Genomic DNA, 19,389 nt, shown 5'->3' with positions numbered 1-19,389 from the left:
GCTCCCGGAAGCATGATGACGATAAAGCATTGCATTCCATCTCTGATAGGGATACAAAATCTGATTCCAATAGTCGCAAACTAAAAGATCAGTTTATGACCACATGATCGGATCAGGACATCTCTAACTGAAATTATTTAGATATTAACAGGCTGCTTTGCTGTTGAGGCTTTAAGTATTCCTTATACGATTCACTTATATTACAGAAAAAAAAAAGATATGCGACAACTTATTTTAGTTTGCCATCTTATTTGTTAAGTTGGTGATGTTATCAAATACGTACATGAAGAACAAATTCTCTCTCAGCAGCACTCTGTTTGAGGATGGCATTGATAACATCGTTCTCCTGCTTCTCTGTGACACACGTGGGAGGAGCAGCTGGGATGTTGAGTGGCATTCCTGTGAAGATTAATGGAAACTCAAAGTTATGGTGATTTTTTTTTTTTTGCTATTTTATGCATTTTTAGATTTCACTATTTCAATAACATGTAATTTGTTTGCAAGAAATTCACAAAAAAAAACAGTAAAGGAAAAGAGGTGCTGATCCTTTCATACTAAATGACAGAACTTGGAAGAGACAGACAATGTTTTTTTTTTAGATCCACATTGTAGTAAAACTAAATCACCTGCTCTTTGCAGACACTCAGGACTGGAATATCCCAAGTACTGCAACATTTCATCCAGCGCATCGTCTCCTTCTCTCAGTGAATCCCACGCTGGCACCACCTCCCGACACACACGTTTAGCCTGCGGTGGCGCTAGTAGATGTTCAGAGCCTGGTTCCTCTTTCAGTTGCTGCTCGTTCTTCTTCTCCTCCACCAGACCTCTTTCTGTTTCCCCAAAATCTTCATATTCTCTTTGCTCCTCTTTATCCCCGCTGGCTTTCATCCCTTCTCCATCCCTTTCCCCCTGAAGGTCTGGCGTGTCACTCTCACTCCTTTCCTCTTCCATGCACCCCTCCTCTTGGCCTTCATCATCACCATCTTCTGTTCTTACTCCTACATCGTTTGGTGGACCTCCTGTTGGGCTTGGTACATGTAGGTCTTTGTTGTTAGGGGACTGTAAATGAGTCAACACAGAGTGTGCCGGGCTGTTTGTGGAGCATGATGGAGGCCCGTACAAAACAGCAGAGTCCCAGGAGTGCTTTCCTGCTACATCTCTGATGATGACGCGAACGCATGCAGAGGCGGACGACAAACCAGCTGTCATTCCACCTCCGGGAATATCAGACTCTGATCGGATCTGTAGATGGAGAGAGGGGGAACAACTGATGAAACCCAGAAGCAGACTTAACATTAGGCAAAGGTAGGTGATCGCCTGGGGACCCCGACTTTCTAGTGGCCCAGAGTTGAACAATTAATAAAAATGTCTAAAATACATTTTACATCCATCATTATTTAACTCTGTCATGAAAAAACACCCACTGAACTGGCATAAAATTGATTCTGTAAAAGTGTTTGGTCCTCCCCCGTCCTTCTGCAGCAATGGTATATTCCAGTTGACAGCAAGTCTAGAGTCTCCCAAGTTAGCGAACAGAAGCAGCATTGAGAGAGTGGGCAGTTTTTATTCTGACATTGCGGACAAAAATTGCTTTAGGTGGATAGACATCATTTGGGCAGGTTTGGGATCAGTTAGGGAGTTTTCAGTTCCTAGTTGAAATATGTTCCAAGCAGGTAAGTGTGGTCTGCTTCCCCTATCATCTTTCTCACCTGCAAGCATGAGTTGTAAAGTCTACTGATAATAAAATAAATGTGTTCACTAACCTGCTCCACAAATGCAATTTATGGGTTTGATTCTAATTATTTTAATCATTTTTATCCTCAAAATCGCTATTTGGCGTATTTCTGACTGCAAACATGGTGAATGCAATCTCATAAAAAATGTGTTAAAGTTGGACTTTCATTCAAATCAGGAAGTAATAAATAATGGATGTTTAACTACTGCTAATTAATCGTTGATTAATATTTTGAGTAGTTTTTTGTTGGGTTTGGTGTAGGGCTGGACGATATGAGGAAAACTTGCGATATGCAATATTAGTGAGTAATATTGCGATGACGATATAACTTGCGGTATATGAACATTTGGCAAAACAACCAAAAACATCATTTCCATTTTACTGCAACAGTTAAAAAATTGCATTCCAAATGACCCACATCTACATAGGAGACGAACTCCATCTGATTGGTCTATGATGTAAAGGAGTCCATTCAATTGGTCAAATACAAAAAGGGATCTGTTTGTTGCGTGAAATACTTCAAGCATCCATAAGATTGTTTTAGCATATTTAAGGTAACCATTTATTGCGATTTTTGCCGTCTTTTGCGATATGCATATTGCACAGCTTGATATTGAGATAACGATAAATTTGCGATATATTGTGAAGGCCTAGTCTGGTGGTTTTTAGATGACTTTTAGCCTGGTAAACCATAACTCAGGGTTCATCAACCTGTACCTCTCAAAGAGCCATTTGGATCAGTTTCCCACTGAGATGATTCATTCATTTTACACGGAAATGGGTGGTTTTAGTCTAGGGGGGCAAAAAAACGTGTTTTTTTTTTTTTAAGCGCTCATGTGTTCGAGATCGCCACTGACTGTCTTTGTCTTTTGTCCTGCCTGCTTGCTCTACCTGACGGTGTTAAAGGCACCACGAAAATCTAAGAACATGATAGTTATTTTACAAAAACACAGAGAGCCGCAGCACAGGCATGAAAGAGCCGCATGCGGCTCCGGAGCCGCTGGTTGCCGACCCCTGCCATAACTCTATCTGGCAACATTGGCAGAGCTTAAATGATGATTCAAAGCAAATTTTTTTTTTTAATTGGTCAAATGAATCGCAGTGATCCAAGGAGTTGTGAAAAAAGGAAAAGACAAAAAGAAAGCAAGACATTTTCCAAAAGTGCTGGAAGACAGACATAAAATAGGAAAAACAAGAAAAGAATAGAGAAAAAAACTAAAAAAAACTCTGTTCTTTTGTCCTCTTTGGTAAACCCTGACAAATTTAAGAAAAGAAAGAAAATCGTCTTTCGTTCTTTCTCGGAAGTGAGGAATTAACAAATCAGTGCATTTAATAAAGGCAATGTTTTTTAAAGTAAAAATAAGGTATATAATATAAAATAAATTTCTGTATCGTTTACATTTCATTTTAGTTTCTTAATTCCTATCGAAACATTTGAATTCTCGACATTGATGTTATTTATAAGTGGACCAGTAGGAAGTTATTTGACGTTTTACACTAAAGCTAAGGATTTAAAAAAATATATTAATACATGAAACCGAAGAGGGCCCCATGTTCTTGTTCGCCTGGTTCCCCCAAACTGCTACGTCCAACACTGATGAAACCTTGGTTCTTCTAAAACTGACACCCAGCTATCGTTTTCACTCCCTCACAATGTCCACAAACTGTGTCAGACATGTATGCAAGAAAAGAAGAGCCTTCTCCTCCTACAAGCTAAACCAGGATTCCATCCCTTTTTCTCATCAAAATTTTGGAAATTTTTAAAATTAAAAATAAAAACACATTTCAAAAGGCATCTTTGATGTTTCCTTTGTTTAAAGGCATTAATTGTGAAAAAAACAGCTCATTTATTTTATAACTAGTATAACTTTTATAGTATTTTATTTATAGAATTTATAGTATAACTAGTTATTACACTGAAAAAAAACCTCATGTTGCCTTTCCTGTGCCTTTATTTGTAATGATAACAGAAAAAAAGTATTATAGGAAATCCTGCTTTTCTACTCTGCAAAATAAAAGTTGCCATCAGAAAGTTTAGCTGCATTTACCAACTGAAAACTACAATTATTTTCTATTTTAAATTACCTGGAGCACTGAGAGCAGAGTGGAGCCGTTAAAAACAAGGAACTGCAGGTTTGGTGAATGAAAAAGTTCTGGTCCGAGGTCGGTGCTCTCACAGAAAGGGTTGTCTTGGTTTTCACACACCTGCAAAATGTGAGAGACCCCATCACCAAAACATATTAAACGCAGGTTAAAAAATTAGTTATATTACCTCTAGAAAAACACAAAAAAGCTGTACCTGACTGGAAAGAGTTGCAGGCCCTCCAGACATGGGATAATGTCCTAGATGATTGACCAGGTGAGTAATCACTGTTCTGGCTGCTATGGAAACCAGGCCCTGCTGAATACGACTCCGAACTGCAAAGAAACAAGGGCATGATAAAAGGATAGCCAGTTAAATCAGAAACCCCATCTTTTTCTCTTCGTTTTTTGCTGTTTTTGGTGTAAATTCGGGGATACAAAATCGATATAAAACAGATTTCCAAGGCAAAAACTTTATGATGTTCACATCTCAAACATTCTTCACTTTGTGTTCCAAAATGTAAAGACCCACTCCGATGAAAATGATGCTTTGGTGTTTTAACACGTACTTGTGTCATTTTTCTGATGATGGAAGGCATATTTGAAGGAAAACTAAGCTTGAAATTGCATCTATGAGTATTTCGATTTTCAAATCATTGTCATTCAGGAGCAGACAAAAAACATGCCATTTGAATAAGGTTGTAGTTGTGAGGCCAAAGCTATGATGGGCGTGATGCATCCACTTGTAGACGACTAGACCTATGTACGTCTTAGTTTCCCTAACCTGGGCTGGCATCTGGCACAGAACTGTACGGCTGGGTAGCTCCAATATTTCTCGCCATTTCTGTTGCACCGGTAATGTTAGGTTGGGGGTGTGAGGGCTGTAAGCTAGTGGAAGAGCGGGTAAACAGATGGATGATGGAAAGTTGTGGCAGGCTTACTATGCACCAATATTCCCGCCCACATTTCAGAGGTGAATTTTTAAGGAACTCCTGTTGCTCTGCAGAAGCTATGTCCTAGAAAACCCACACAGGTTTGTTAATTTAGCTTAAAACGCATAATAATAATTAAAAGACCACTGGGAACGCTTTGAAAATGGATCCAAAAGTGGTTGGAGTAGGTTTTTATGAAACTAAAATGCAAAATTAGAGTTTTAAATTGGGTTAAAAGATATGAGTGTTTTTTATGAACTATTGATAGTTTTAACAAAAGTCAACAAGTTTTGCTCAAACTAGAAATGGCTGAAAACTAAAATTAAAGTGAGTAGAAGCCAATGCCATCACACACTGCTGCCAACAGATCTTGGTTAATCAGCATCATTACACACACACAGGGACACAGGCACTCTCCCCTGAGTTCCTTATTGACAGGGTGTGAGTAGAGAACAAATATGTATTGATCCTAAATTCCCTGTGAATCCCTTAACCTCGGGGGGGCTCAGCAGGTGAAGAATAGTCAAAATGAGGAAAACATAAAATAATGGCTGAAAGTAAAATTAAAAGGTTTCAGTTGAACGTTACAAAAAAAGGTAAAAAGAAATAAGAAGAAGCAAAAATAGAAGAAAAAAGACAGAAACGTGGTCCATCAGTGCGGTCCAGTCATTATACTAGTGACTGAGTCCCAGTGGAGAACAGCAGGAGACAATCAAGACTCTCACACGAATTCAGGCAGCACTCCATACATACACATACTTACCTTATCAGTCATATTGTGCTGAGATTTTGTGCATTTGTGTGCGACTGCAAATGCATCACTTTACATGCACATTAGCCATATCGGCTCATTAAAGAAAAAGGCTGTGCTAAATATGCCCTTCCTCCTAAATAAATTACCTTCAGCGACCGGCTGCAGTTTGCTGGAGCGCTCTGAGTCCGGACTGTGCAGAGGTTCTGGTTCCCTGAGACTCTCCAATGGCAGGAATGGGTCATAATCAGGACCGGAGAGGTCTGACAGTTGCAGGGGAAAATACTTCGGGTTGCTGAAAGACTGGGCTCCATAAACACAACCATGAAGCACCTAGATGAAAGTTTAAGAGAAAGATATATAGTTTAATCTATTCCCTTCAGCATTGGCACTGAAATAAAGCAGCAGGAGGAGGTAATTCACTATCAAAAAGGTGAAAAAGGTTAAACAAACATCACACAGTTGTAAAAATTGCTAATAATCTTGTTTTCATGTGCACCAAAATCATGTAATTGGTGGTAATCGGATATAAGTAAACCGAGTGTGGATGTGTGACTACCAGAAAATTAATTCTTTTATTTATGTTAGAGAACTATGACCTAATTAATGTCAAACTTCCTGTTACCTAATAAAGCATTGGAGAAGAAAAGCTATGCTTTTTTTTCTCAATAAATATGGCAGCATTACTGGTCATAACATTTTCTTTGCTAACGTGGGAGCTAATGTCTGCAAAATAGACGACACTTTGCTGCTGTTCTCGGTTTTCTCCATAAGGAAGAGATGTTGGTTGCCCTGAATAAGATAAGATAGGAAAAATTATCATGACTGTACATCATTTTGACCAAAAATGGATTCAAGTGAATTAAAAAACGGAAAATAGTGTTTTTAGTGAGGAAACTACATGAGTTCATAAGTTGATTTATGGGACAACTGTTGTCATCCAACTATCTTGAAAAATCGGATTATTCAAGAAATCAGACAATGATCGGATACTTTGTGTGAATAAAGGGAGGTTTACTGTTAAGACTGTTTGAAATACAACATACCTTGTAAATACAGTTGAGCAGGGACTTTGTGGGCTGGTCCTTGTCAGAGGGACTTTGAGTTTGAACTGGCTGGAGAAGAGTCTTTGGTGGCAGAGCCATCACCCAATCCATCAAACACAAAAGCAGAGAAACTACCAGCTGCAGTGCACACAGATGTAGAAGTTACACAGAAATAAATACATTGTTTTAATCAATCAGATTTGTTGATTTCTGTGTAAAAATGTACCCTTTTATCCAGTTCATGAGGAGAAGAATCAGTGCTGGGCAGCAAGTAAGTGATGGTGGCAATCAGAATCTTTAAAAACAAACCAAGATTATTTCAAAAACATAATTATGTTAATTCTACGTTTATTTGCCCTTTCTTTTTTTTTTTTTTTTTTACATAGGGGGAGTAGTAGTTGACTGAATTAGGTGGGCCAACTTAAAAAAAATGATCACTGATGTATCATGGGTAACATAAACTACTGATGCAATACATACAGAGAATAAATAATATCTAAAGCAATGGCAGACTTTAATTTTAGTGCATCACCTCCACAATCTTCTTTGGAGTGTAGGTGGGGAATTTCTCAAGATGATCCACATAACTGATCAGCAGGTGAAGGATGTCAGATGCCACCAGGGCCACATTCTTGTTGGGGTACTTGGAGATAAAATGCACGTAAATACCAATTAATTCTCTTTTAGTGTGGCTACATTCACAAATCAAAATCACTCATTCACAAATCCCAACACTTTTTTTTAAAGACCCACTCCGTTCATCTTTTCACCTATTTTCAGGATTATGCCATGTTTAGCCAAAAAAAACACAACTGTGTTGTTTTTCCAGAACAGTGTTTGTCAACCATATTTTTAACAAGGTCAACTTTTTCCTTGACAAAAATCACAAGGCACACCTGCATCAAAAAAAAATGACGGACGGATTTACGTCTCTGAGCGTCATTATTTATTCACTATTTACACGGTGTGACACCAGATCCTGCAGGAAGCTGCAAGGGGTGCATGGGTGATGCGTCCGGACCACTAGCTCTGGTTTTGCACAGACGTGTGCCGAGGAGTGTCCCCCCCCCCTTCTCTTTCCTCCCTCCGCCACGTCATTTTTCCATTCACATCAATCGCAATTCGCGCATCTGATTTCTCGTCCTCCGGCTATGTTTTAACATGTGTCAAAGTTGCTGCTTGACGCTTGTCCTCAAGTGTGTTTAGAAACCTGACACTCCTGCCGTGCGTTGGAGGAGCCACCATCAAAGGTTTTTCTCGCCGTCCTTATGAAAGACACACGACCTTGAGAAATAGAGTGCATTTATTTTGAAGAGCTGCACAAAGGCATCGGCAAAGTGTGCATTTTTTGGTGAACACAGAGCTGATATTCTGGTGATGGTAAATGTTTATAGATCAGTGAAAGTTAGTAATTTCCCGCGGCACAGCGCAGCGGTTTAAAAACACTGTTTCTACAGAGCGGCAATAGTTCATTAGAAATTTGGCTCTGACTTGGGGGCGGGACAAAAAGTGTTACAGATAGCTCAGGGCCACAAGCTTGTGGCCCCCCCCGTGTAATTTTTATGTCACAAATCGCTCTTTTCTTAAACTTTTTTTTTTCACGGTTCTGATTTGAATAAAGAAATACTCAGGAATGCACCTTTGAGCTTAATTTTCTTTATACAAGTCCTCTATCATCAGAAAAATCCTACAAGCGCATGTTAAAAATGCCCAAAACACAATTTTCAATTGATAAAAAGCCCTAACTTTATATTATTTGAATGCATTCGAGTTCAAAGACAAAAATAAAAGTCTCTGCATGTTAGTGGCAAAAAGAAAAAAAAAATCTGTCAAAAGAATCACAAAAATTATCTATTTGAGGCGTTTCTATAGGTTAGTTCATTCAGTGTGCCTAATTAACAGCACAACATGATTTTAAAAAAAACATATGACTGCTGGTTTTTAGCTTTTCTAGTGAGAAAATATCCAAAATTCTCTTTGTGGATTCTGCAACGGAAATAAGTAAGATTACTTATAATACCAAAGTCTTCCAGGAGTAACTCCAGTAATTTGATTTTGCTCATAAAGATTTTTTCTTTATTGCTTTTTCAGTAAACTGATCATATTGTGGATAATGGAACATCGAAAAAAAAACATATGGAAAAACACTTTTAAAGGGTCAATATCATGCAAAATTAACTTTTTTGAGCTTTTACGTGTATTATAATGTCAAGTGGAAAAAGGAAAAGTTTGCGCTGCCAGGACCGCCCCCAGGCTAACACACACACACCCACTTCCTCCGCAGGGCTAGCGGTGTCCAGCTAAACACTTTCCCTTTTATGTGCACAATATGCACATCCATGTTTGCAAAAGTGTGGATGTTCTTCGTTTTCATCGGCAAAACACAACTGCTTGTTTTGAAATGACCTTTTCTAAGTGTTCGTGCAAGTTGAGGTCATGAAAGGGGCGGAACCCACAAGAAGCAAAAGGCGGTGCCTCAGAGGTCGAGGCGTCTTATTTCCGGGTAGGAAAAGGAGCTCGCGAAAATAACTCATATTTGCTAAAAAATGTGTTCTTTAAAATGTCAAAGGTAGTAATATATTAGCATATATAAGGATATAGTTAAATCTAAAAGGCTTAACATACCATGATATAGGCTCTCTAAATGTCACAACACAGTAAATGTTGCACAGAGCATGTGCAACATAATGAAACATGGGTTTCTGGTTTGGCCAAGCTTTCTTTGGGATTACCACATTGGGATGAAAGAGATGAAAGACAACGAGGCCATCAGGAGGAAGTGGTTCTGCATGAAAATAACAATCCCTCAGGCTTTGTGCTTGTATGTTCATGTCACGGAGCCCATGGCTGAGGCTACTGGCTGCTGCAATGTAGGCAAGAGATTCAACAGTGGACAAGATGTGCATGGGTCTACATGTCAGTGTGTGGGCAATATGTTTGTGTAAGTCACAGCTTGCAGCATTCCCCATGGATTAGTCTCCTATTTGAAGGAGGACCAAACATATTTGCAGTCCAGGGTTTGCTACCAAGAGCAAGTGAATGCTAGTGTGTGTGGCTGCAGTGTCTTAGCAGACCGTTGGCTGCCGATACACATGGTAGGGATTCCAAGGTGGACAAAGTATATGTGTGTGTGTGTGTGTGTGTTGTTTTGTTCATGAAGTGCCACCTGGCTCTCGATGAGACAGTAAATGTTGGACAGCATTCTTCTAATCCATAAGCAACCCGCTGTACTTGTCTGAATCGGACTCTAAAAGCTAAAGAAATTCACCAATAATAGCAATAAGTTAGCATCATCTTTTGGCTTCCTGCAGACTTGCAGCCTAAACAAATCCAAAACCTAATTATTCAACATTAAGACTGCATTTTGGTGAACCAAGATGATCCGTAATGCACCTTTAACCCCTCCAGCCACATCTTTTTTTAAGACTGTCATTTCAAATGTGTGATGCAAAATATTAAAAAGTTCAATAATTTGCAGAAAGTAACTTACTTTTAGGGTTACACAGATGACATTGAGAGCATCTTTAATCTGCGGATGCAGAGTTCCATGAGCCAGCTCCTCACAGAGCCAGATTCCCAGACTGCACAGAGCAACACACCTAACAACACGTAACACTACTATTATCAGTCATGGACGCAACATGTATTTTTCACATAATGGATTTTTCAGTTTAACTACTGTAGTCTGATGCAGGGAAAATACAGAAGAATTCAATCATTTCTAAGTGAGAAGCACTGACAAAATTCTATTTGAGCCGCTGCTGCATCATTTTTAGGGGTTTATCTGAAATCTTGGCAACATAACACTGACCTTGCAGGAGCGGAGGGTTCATCCTTGGCAGCAGTCAGAATAGTTTTAATAATGTGCTCCTAAAAAGACAGTAGAAAAAGGTTACTTTCCTTTATGAACATAAATAATATTGGCTTTGGGGTCTTAGCACCATTTAATAAAAAGATAACATACTTATGTATGAAGATGATTAAAAAAAATGCTTGAAAAGTTCTGCACAAACACTTAGAAACTGACATTTAAAAACACAAAAAACTCTTTTGGTGTGTTGAAAACCAGACTAAAATATGTTTTAAGATGTGGGTTATGGTTTAGACTTTATTGGTACACTACATTTCGTGTAGGAACCATTGACATGTACTATAGATTTTCCCTTAACCCATCCATAACTATCAAAGCGGAAGCTAAAAAAAAATTAAAAAAATCAGACACCAACTTCAGCCTTGTCAGAGTTTTAAGGTGCAACGGCTAAATACAAATACAGTTATATTAAACAGCCAATAAATCAGGTATTTTCTAAAAATAATAATACACATGAATCCACTTTATTAGCAGCATCCTCATGACATTAGACAGCCGGTTGGCTAATATTATGCATTATTATTATGGTCTGTGGGAACAACTGTCGCAATAAACCTATATTTGGATCTAAGACTTCTGTTAAATGGAGCTTTCTTTTTTCTTTGAAGTCAAAGGCTCTTCTTCAGTTTCCTCACTCACTCTTTTCTGCAAAAAGAAACTTTTCCAAATATGTTTGTCATTTTATAACTTTGCCAGCTTGGAGGTTTCCATTTAGCGGTCGTAGCAGCCACTTTAAGAATGTCATTTTTGACACGTGACTGAGCGACTCAACATGAGTCAAGAATGAGTCAGAGGAGAATCCAATAGTTTCCCGAAATAAAACTTCCTTCAGAATCTGGTAAAAAATAAAACAGAAAAGAAATCTAGGTTCTGTTTTTTTTTTCTTAACAGCCTTGTACCAAATGTATGGCACCGCCAAAGGACCTAAAGGATTAAATTAATAAAATAAAATCTGAAATCTTCAATCAACAGTAGAGCTGATAGATAATGAAGACACTGAGACTTTAGATGACTAAAAAACTGAAACGATAACAATACGAGGAGTTCAGATATGTATTTTACACACAAACACAGGCGCTGACATTCAGCTCGAGTTAATGACTGCTTAGCGATTCAAAACCAGTTTCATCCTCATAAAAACAACAGTGAGCAAGACTGAGGTACTACCATGCATGGCATTAAGTGTTTACATAGTCACATCAAAAACAACATTACTCTAATCGTCTTGAGCCGCTACAAGAATTTCTGATGAGACATTAACCTATTACTTTGTTCAGAGATCCTCTGTGGACATCAGACATGACAAACATCAGACATGACCCGTTTAATCCAAGACTTTCTGTAAGAAGCTGTTTAATTTCATTTGTGTTTTTGTACCTTGACATCAGGGAACTTGGTGAGGACCACGTCAGCAGTGGTAGGGTGAAGAGCAGGAAGTTCTTCATACAAGTTGGGAAAGCACACCAATGACCCCAGAAGTATCTGTGCCTCCACTCTCGGGGCCTTAAAGAGATGAAAGTGTGAAGGAATAAAGTGGCGAGGAGTAGACCAGAAATGCTAATATTCTTCCACGTTTTATACGTTAAGTGAGGAGCAGGCGGTGACTCTGGAGGCTGCAATGATGAAATCCAGGATGAGCATGGTGGCTCCAGGGAGTCCGATACTGAAGAACCTGGGACTGCAATGCTTGATGATGGTGTTCACAATATCCTGTGGTGAGAAAACCTCTTTTTAAGAACTATCATATATTTAAAATTCAAAAGAATGGTTTAAGCAACATAAAGAGCAGAGGCTTGTATTTTCTAATCATATTCTGGTTTATTCTAATGTGAGATCTGGATCAAGTATTATTCCATAGCATTTTTCAAACTCCTGACTTTTTTTTATGATGCTACTTTATTCAAGGAGCAACCTAACCTGCTTTTCTAAAGTCTGCTGCTAAACATGTTATTGCATTAGGGCTGGGCGATGTGGCTCAATTTACCATTTTAATGGTTTTTACCCCCTCCCTTTACTTTCCTTAACAAAAATGACAGCATGGATTTAACAAAAACGATTTTATTTTAACATCTCCTTTAAAAGTTGGATTCAGGCAATTACAAGCAGTAAAAATGTTAGGAAAGCAATGCAGCAGGTGTTTGGTGAGCTGCCGCTAGCTTGAGCATCTTTCCAGAGACAAACACGTCTCGCACTCAACAGTCTACGTTTCAGCCGTTAACAAATTCATCCCACTCCCACTTTTGGGAGCAACAGCCTTCAAACAGATTTTGCAGCTCAAAGTCTGAAGTCACAAAACCGAACCAGCTCTAAAAACCTGAAGAAACTATTCCTGTTTGGGAACAAGCTCTTCTTTCCTAGCTGTCATTTTCACGTCTCCTCCAAGTGAGAAACGGATGGACTGACCTTATTCCGAACAATGGAAGCCCCAGAAAGCAGAGTGCTGGGAAAATAAAATCTAGATTTTCCCAAAAATAAATCTTCTTAAACGACAAATTTGAATTTATTGATAAAATCAATTCATTGCCCAGCCCTAATTTGTATATTTCACAGTAAAAGCCCAACTTAATTAAAATGTACTTTCAACCATTTAAAAAAACTTAAATATGATCAAATCCTGCATGGAATCCATGTGTGTGCATAGCTATTTTTCAGCTAGAATATCAGAATGTCCTAGAATATAAGGACGTCTCTCTGCAAACATGTTCAAATGTTGATAATCATTTGAGGTAATTCCAGGTGGAAAAAAAAGACAAATCTAACATAGCAACATGAAATTACAGGAATAATTATAATAAATAAATAGATAAAAGTGGTCTGTTTGTAGCAAAAATATAGACAGAACTCTGAAGGAATTGCATAAAAAAGCAATAACTAAATCTGAAAAAAAGGCCCCACCTAGAATGATTATTGGCGAATAAAGCTATGGTTTTCTATTCTTTTATCTACAGTGCCTTGCCAAAGTATTCACCCCCCTTGAAGTTTTCAACCTTTTGCCACATTTCAGGCTGCAAACATAAAGATATAAAAATGTATTTTTTTATGAAGAATCAAAAACAAATGGGACACAATCATGAAGTGGATTCAATTAATTGGTTTTTTCAAACTTGTTTAACTAATAAAAAACTGAAAAATTGGGCGTGCAAAATGATTCAGCCCCCTTAAGTTGATACTCTGTAGCTCCACTTTTTACTGTGATCACAGCTGGAAGTCTCTTGGGGTTTCTTTCTATCAGTTTTCCACATCCAGAGACTGAAATTTTTATCCCATTCCTCCTCGCAAACCAGCTGGAGCTCAGTGAAGTTGGATGGAGAGCGTTTGTGAACAGCAGTTTTCAGTTCTTTCCACAGATTCTCCATTGAATTCAGGTCTGGACTTTGACTTGGCTGTTCTAACACCTGGATATGTTTATCTGTGAACCATTCCATTGTAGATTTTCCTTCATGTTTTGGATCATTGTCTTGTTAGAAGACAAATCTCTGTCCCAGTATCAGGTCTTCTGCAGACTCCATCAGGTTTTCTTCCAGAATGGTCCTGTATTTGGCTCCATGCATCTTCCCATCAGTTCTAAGCATCCTCACTGTCTCTGCTGAAGAAAAGCAGCCCAAAACCATGATGCTGCCACCACCATGTTTGACAGTGGGGATGGTGTGGTCAGGGAGATAAGCTGCGTTGCTTTTACTGCAAACATAATGTTTTGCATTGTTGCCAAAATGTTTGATTTTGGTTTCATCTGACCAGAGCTCCTTCTTTCACATGCTAGGACTTTATTACATCCAGGTTGATTCTATTTATCATCATGAATCATTCAGGTCAACATTGGATCATTCAGAGATCCTCCCTGAACATGTGAAGAGAGTTTGCTGCTCTGAAAGTAAAGGGGCGGAATAATTTTGCACGCCCAATATTTTAGGTTTTTATATGTTAAACAAGTTTGAAATATCCAATAAATTTCGTTCCACTTCATGATTGTGTCTTTGTGTTGATTCTTCACAAAAAAATTACAGCTTTAAATCTTTATGTTTGAAGCCTGAAATGTGGAGAAAGGTTGAAAAGTTCAAAGGGGGGACCAAATACGTTTGCAAGGCGCTGTAAACGTGCACGGTCATGAAAGTATGCATTGCATCTCAAAGCAAACCTGGTCTTGGTGCAGTAGTCCTTGATGCATGATGTTGTAGAAGTGTGTGAGAAAGTCTGTGTTTGGGGAAACATCTTGTCGCCTCTTCATGATTCTACAGATCAGCTTGTAGGCATGAAGTTTACCCTGCTTGTAACGCTCTGTCAGCATGGTTGCCTTCAAAAGAACGTGCACACAAGTGAACAAGAAAACAGAAAAAAAAATCGATTGGAAATGAATTAAACTCATCTCATTAATTCTCCAAAGATCTGAAAACATTTGTGAATCTGGAGAAATTGACCAAACACATCTTAAATGACGCTGTTTACTTACTTTAGACACACAAGGACATATATTCTACTGAATGACAGAGAGTTACTGTTATAAAATGAATGGTTTCTACATCACACCTACCTTAAAGAGCCAGGGGGTGAGGATTCTTAGTGGAGGGATCAGAACAGGCGGCGGTGGTGAAGACTGATTGTCTAAAGAAATGCCCAAATTATCCCTGATCTGGAATGAGAAGTATGCTTTAAAAGCAAATCAAACCAAAAGAAAAACATTTGATTTAAATACTGTGCACAAGCTCCGTTTATTATGACTTGCCTTGGCTAGGTTTTGCCAAAGTTCACATAAGTAATCAAAGACTTGAGCGTGGATCTCAGGGTCCTTGATGCTGTTGACATCCCCCAGGATACCAAGCATCCTCCGCCACATCACTGTGGCAACATCTGCGTGCCATCCAGTTAGAGAACCACCAGCCATTACACTGCAGTCTTCACTGGGGAAGTCATTTGTTTCTAGAGGAAATCAATAAATCAAAAAGAGATCATGGTGTCTCATTAAAAGCTGAGCTAGAGTAAGGCAAAAAAAAAAAAGTAACTGGTTCTGCAAGTTGTTCCACTTAAAAAGATAAGAGAGATGTGTAACATTCATCATAGATACACTTAAATTGTGACACAATGTACAAAACTGAACCCAAGAATTTTTTAAAGAATTTATCTCTCACAGTTGAAGTGTAACCACTGTTTGTATATAAAAAACAACAACAAGCATCTATAATTTACACCAAAACAAACTAGTATTATGCAAACCTCGTCCTATTGTATTACCTAGGTCATCTGGGGTCTGCAGGACAGAGTTGTGAAGTTTCTGATCCAGCTGTAAGTGTGTGTGATCAGTGTGTTCTGCTGTCAGCGTGGCAGGGGAGGGTGTCTGGGAGCGAGAGCCCCCAAGTGAGTGCATTGGTGAGGCACTCTCAGAACCTGGACAAGAGAAAGCCCACATCAGTAAAGACATGACACGTGTGTTTGGGACTGACTTTCCCCGCTTTAGGAATTGAACTGTAGGAGTTTGTTGCATCACAGGAAAGCACTCAAGTTCCATACCAGTAACAGTGACAGTGTGGCTGAGGCTACTATTCTCTGAGTCGATGTGAAGAGTGGTTAAACTGGCTACTTCATGCTCATCGCTGGCAACACCCCCACCCAGACTGTCCTGGTCCAATGAGCTGCCCCGACCGCCTTCTCCAACTTCTCCAGATCCAACTCCACATGCATCTGAACTAAAAGTAAAACCTGTAACAAAAAGAGGAAAGGAATCAACTTCAATAAATGAATATTATAGCAAATTAGAATTTTTAAGAAAAAAACGCAGTCCCTACCATATCTGATCAACATCAACCACAAAACGTTCCTTTTGAACAGTCAGAATCAATAACTGTATTTGAGAAATCAACCGAGTGTGATGTCGCCCATAGAAAATTACGGTTCCACCGACATTAAGTATTAAGATATCGGCATGAGGGATCCAACGTAATCAGTTAGTAGTGATTGGTCCAAGTCAACATTTCTATGGCAACCGCTCTCACCAATCAGGAGTGAGATTGTTGAAAAGCCACAACCATAGCACATGAAATGGACTTTGGGAGAATTCGTCAATCAAACATTTTAAACGTGAGACCACATACTTTTATTGAGGCATCCAATTTGTCAGTTTATTATTTAAATAACTTGCAATAAAGAAAAAAATATGAAAAAAAGCTAAGATTAGTAAGAGCGTGTTAAAAAAGGTAGCGGAGCAAGAATGGGTATGTAGACAAATACGATGATTAAAATTATATTATTATATAATTTTACTTCCTGTCTGGAGCACAAGGGGGAGAGGAGTAACTCTGCCCAGTTCTCATATTCAGTCAATGGTCAGAACCAGGAAATAAATCCCCCCATGTATTAGTAATTTTCTTTTCTTTTCGACTTTAATGATGTCGGATATCTGGCATTTGGGATTACTAAGGGTTGGTTCAATGTATTTGTTTTGTTCTTACTGTCAAACTTGCAGGTTGCATATTGAAAGGCATTAAAGGAGTCCGGCTGGCTGTCTGAGCTGACACCATCAGATCCACTGGCACTTGCAGGTGAAGTCCACTCAGAGGGAACCCCGGGATCATCAGCAGGCCGGAGATCATCCGAGGGCCGTGACTTGGATGTCTGGCCAGCTTCCAGGAGCTCTGGCAGGTCTCTGGGAACCTCCAGACTTCCAGGGCTGCTGCCACGACGACCCTTATAGTCATAGCCAAAAATAGAGTTAAGCGTTTGAGCCCTTTAAAAAGAATGAAACACAGTGTGGTACTGACCACTGTTCCCCTGGCCCTTAGTCTCTCCTGAATAAACTCATCCATGAGATCAGAGAAGTTGGGGTTGCTGCTTCCCACATCACTGGATACCGGTCGGGCCTTGGGGACCACTTCCTCTTTGTTGGCTACACACATACATGGACAAGCAGAAAGACTCTGAGACAGAGGTCTGACAACAGTCGAAAATAAATGATGGAAAACCACTCAAGATTTAAAGGATAATAATAATTCTATTTTTACAAATATGTCACAATCTACAACTAGAAATTAGGTTTCATCTTAACTTCTTATAACCACTGGAATAGATTTTTTTTAAAAGGGATTTGAATCAAATCTTGATCAATAATGGACATAATGAATCCCAAAGGTCCCTTCAGGTTTTGTTAGTATGAAATCGTACATCTGCCATTTATCTTTGATCATCTGTTAAAATACTCCATATACATAAAATACTTTCAGATTAGGTCATTAAGTTTTCCCTGACTGTAAGAAAACTCATAATGTGAAATGCATGGGAGAGGCTTGAGGTTGTCCAGAACTAAAGGGGAAAAAAAAGGAAAAAGAAGCAACAACAGGCATCTCAAACCCACCGGACAAGCAATGCAGGAGTCAATTCACTTCATGCACGAAGAGCAAGTGCCAGAACAAACCCTGTTAGCTAAAAACAAGCAGCAAACCTCTATTTGTGTAGTTAAGTTTGTATGGGATACATCATTGTTAGTAGCTGTGTGGTGCTGCTTAACAGACTAATAGAAAAAGGCATCAACAGAAAAAAAAATTAGTGAATCAACTGCTTCCAATTTTGATAAAATAATTACAAATTCTTAGTGTTTAGCTGCCGAGACAATTCTATTATTTTCTTGCTCAATATCAGGACATCAGTTGACAGTAAAAGTTGTCCCCAACTTCTGAGTAACTTACCACAGAACAAGATGCTGTTTGTTCTAGATGTCACACCCTGCAGGTAAGCTGCATTAACAAATCTATTGTGTTTTGAAAAAGTATTCCAGTTCTTAAATAAATAAATGAAAATAAAGATTCTCTGTCATCTAATAAAACCTGTAATAACAGGTCAATTTTACTTTTACTAAAAACATATCTTTATTACAAATGAAACACAAGGTTAATATTTTTAATATCTTTGCTTCTAAACCTTTTTCAACTCCAGGATCTCGCTAACCGAAATCTGTTACCTGATTCTAATTAATGAACTGCTTTGTTGTGGTTATATTTCTGCATGTTCACACCCAGACTAGCCTGTTGACCATGATCTCCCTCGAATAACATTAATCTAATCATGCTTGTTGTTAAATCACTTTGGAACAGCTTTGATTAAGTAAAAGCCAGCTTTCAAAAGTCCCTAAATTGAAAGAAAAAGCTATCCAAAATCCTTTTAAATGAAAAATCTAAATGTTACTAAATAAAACCCACATTGGCAGACAAAGGTGACCTGCTGCAAAATACTAGTGAAGTATTTATGGAATACAACAAACAGTTCATGCTGTTCCACAGGCTACTAAAGCCTGAAAGCGAACAGTAAGATCACAGGCTGCAGGGAGAAACCAAATACACAGACTCTCAAAGTTTAAGGAGGACTTAGCCAGGAAAAACACAACTTTAGTAAGCGTGAGGCCTTTCTAAAAGCAAAGCCATTAATCATGTTAATTGCTCAAGCATTTTCAGAAATCTTTTTTTTAAAACTACAACTTTAACTAGCCTGACACAGCCTGTTACGGCGCATAATAAGTGCATCAAGGCTTTGTGGATGGACGAATAACTGAGGTTGAACTCTTTATTCTTCCAATTGAAAAATAATAATAATTTGCCCCATGCAAGAGGGATTGGTGCGTTTAAAAAGAAAAAGGCCAATTTGTGTTGCAATCACATTATCAGATGATTTGCCAAAGCAAAAAAAAAAAAAATAATAAAATTGGAAGAAAATACTGTGACTAATAAATAATGTCACATTAGGACAGAAGTGTCATTACAGGGAATGAATCACAGGGTTCTTGTTAAACATTCACAGCACAAATGACTGAAAATAATAAAACTTCAGCAAAACTAAAAATTACAATAGAGTTTTAAAAATATAAATTAGTAAGTTCCACTAGGAATAGTTTTGCTTGACTTTATGAATTTATATCTGTCAACTTACATGGAAAATCAAAAATTCAAACAGCTAATTTTGGAAAGGCATATTTCTTCCCCTTTAAAATTCTGCAT

At 38.4% G+C, this 19,389-nt stretch overlaps 1 protein-coding gene across 4 annotated transcripts in view; it reads right to left on the bottom strand.

Annotated features, from left to right (window-relative positions):
• ralgapa1 (Ral GTPase activating protein catalytic alpha subunit 1) overlaps window positions 1–19,389 on the bottom strand; it is a 94,107-nt gene that overhangs the window by 53,122 nt on the left and 21,596 nt on the right. For all 4 annotated transcript variants that reach the window (XM_023951896.1, XM_023951897.1, XM_023951898.1 and 1 more), the window contains 19 exons: window positions 17,167–17,291; window positions 16,858–17,092; window positions 15,920–16,108; window positions 15,644–15,796; window positions 15,138–15,331; window positions 14,946–15,044; window positions 14,553–14,708; window positions 11,999–12,127; window positions 11,795–11,920; window positions 10,358–10,416; window positions 10,037–10,145; window positions 7,079–7,189; window positions 6,773–6,841; window positions 6,547–6,684; window positions 5,650–5,833; window positions 4,035–4,153; window positions 3,821–3,940; window positions 627–1,242; window positions 284–399 (listed from right to left, as the gene is read on the bottom strand). In XM_023951896.1, the coding sequence (XP_023807664.1) occupies window positions 284–399; window positions 627–1,242; window positions 3,821–3,940; window positions 4,035–4,153; window positions 5,650–5,833; window positions 6,547–6,684; window positions 6,773–6,841; window positions 7,079–7,189; window positions 10,037–10,145; window positions 10,358–10,416; window positions 11,795–11,920; window positions 11,999–12,127; window positions 14,553–14,708; window positions 14,946–15,044; window positions 15,138–15,331; window positions 15,644–15,796; window positions 15,920–16,108; window positions 16,858–17,092; window positions 17,167–17,291 (3,047 nt within the window). The remainder of the gene's footprint in view (window positions 1–283; window positions 400–626; window positions 1,243–3,820; window positions 3,941–4,034; window positions 4,154–5,649; window positions 5,834–6,546; window positions 6,685–6,772; window positions 6,842–7,078; window positions 7,190–10,036; window positions 10,146–10,357; window positions 10,417–11,794; window positions 11,921–11,998; window positions 12,128–14,552; window positions 14,709–14,945; window positions 15,045–15,137; window positions 15,332–15,643; window positions 15,797–15,919; window positions 16,109–16,857; window positions 17,093–17,166; window positions 17,292–19,389) is intronic.

This window comes from Oryzias latipes, chromosome 22 (assembly GCF_002234675.1).
Source record: "Oryzias latipes chromosome 22, ASM223467v1".
NCBI lineage: Eukaryota > Metazoa > Chordata > Actinopteri > Beloniformes > Adrianichthyidae > Oryzias > Oryzias latipes.
This window is presented reverse-complemented; position numbering and strand designations above follow the sequence as displayed.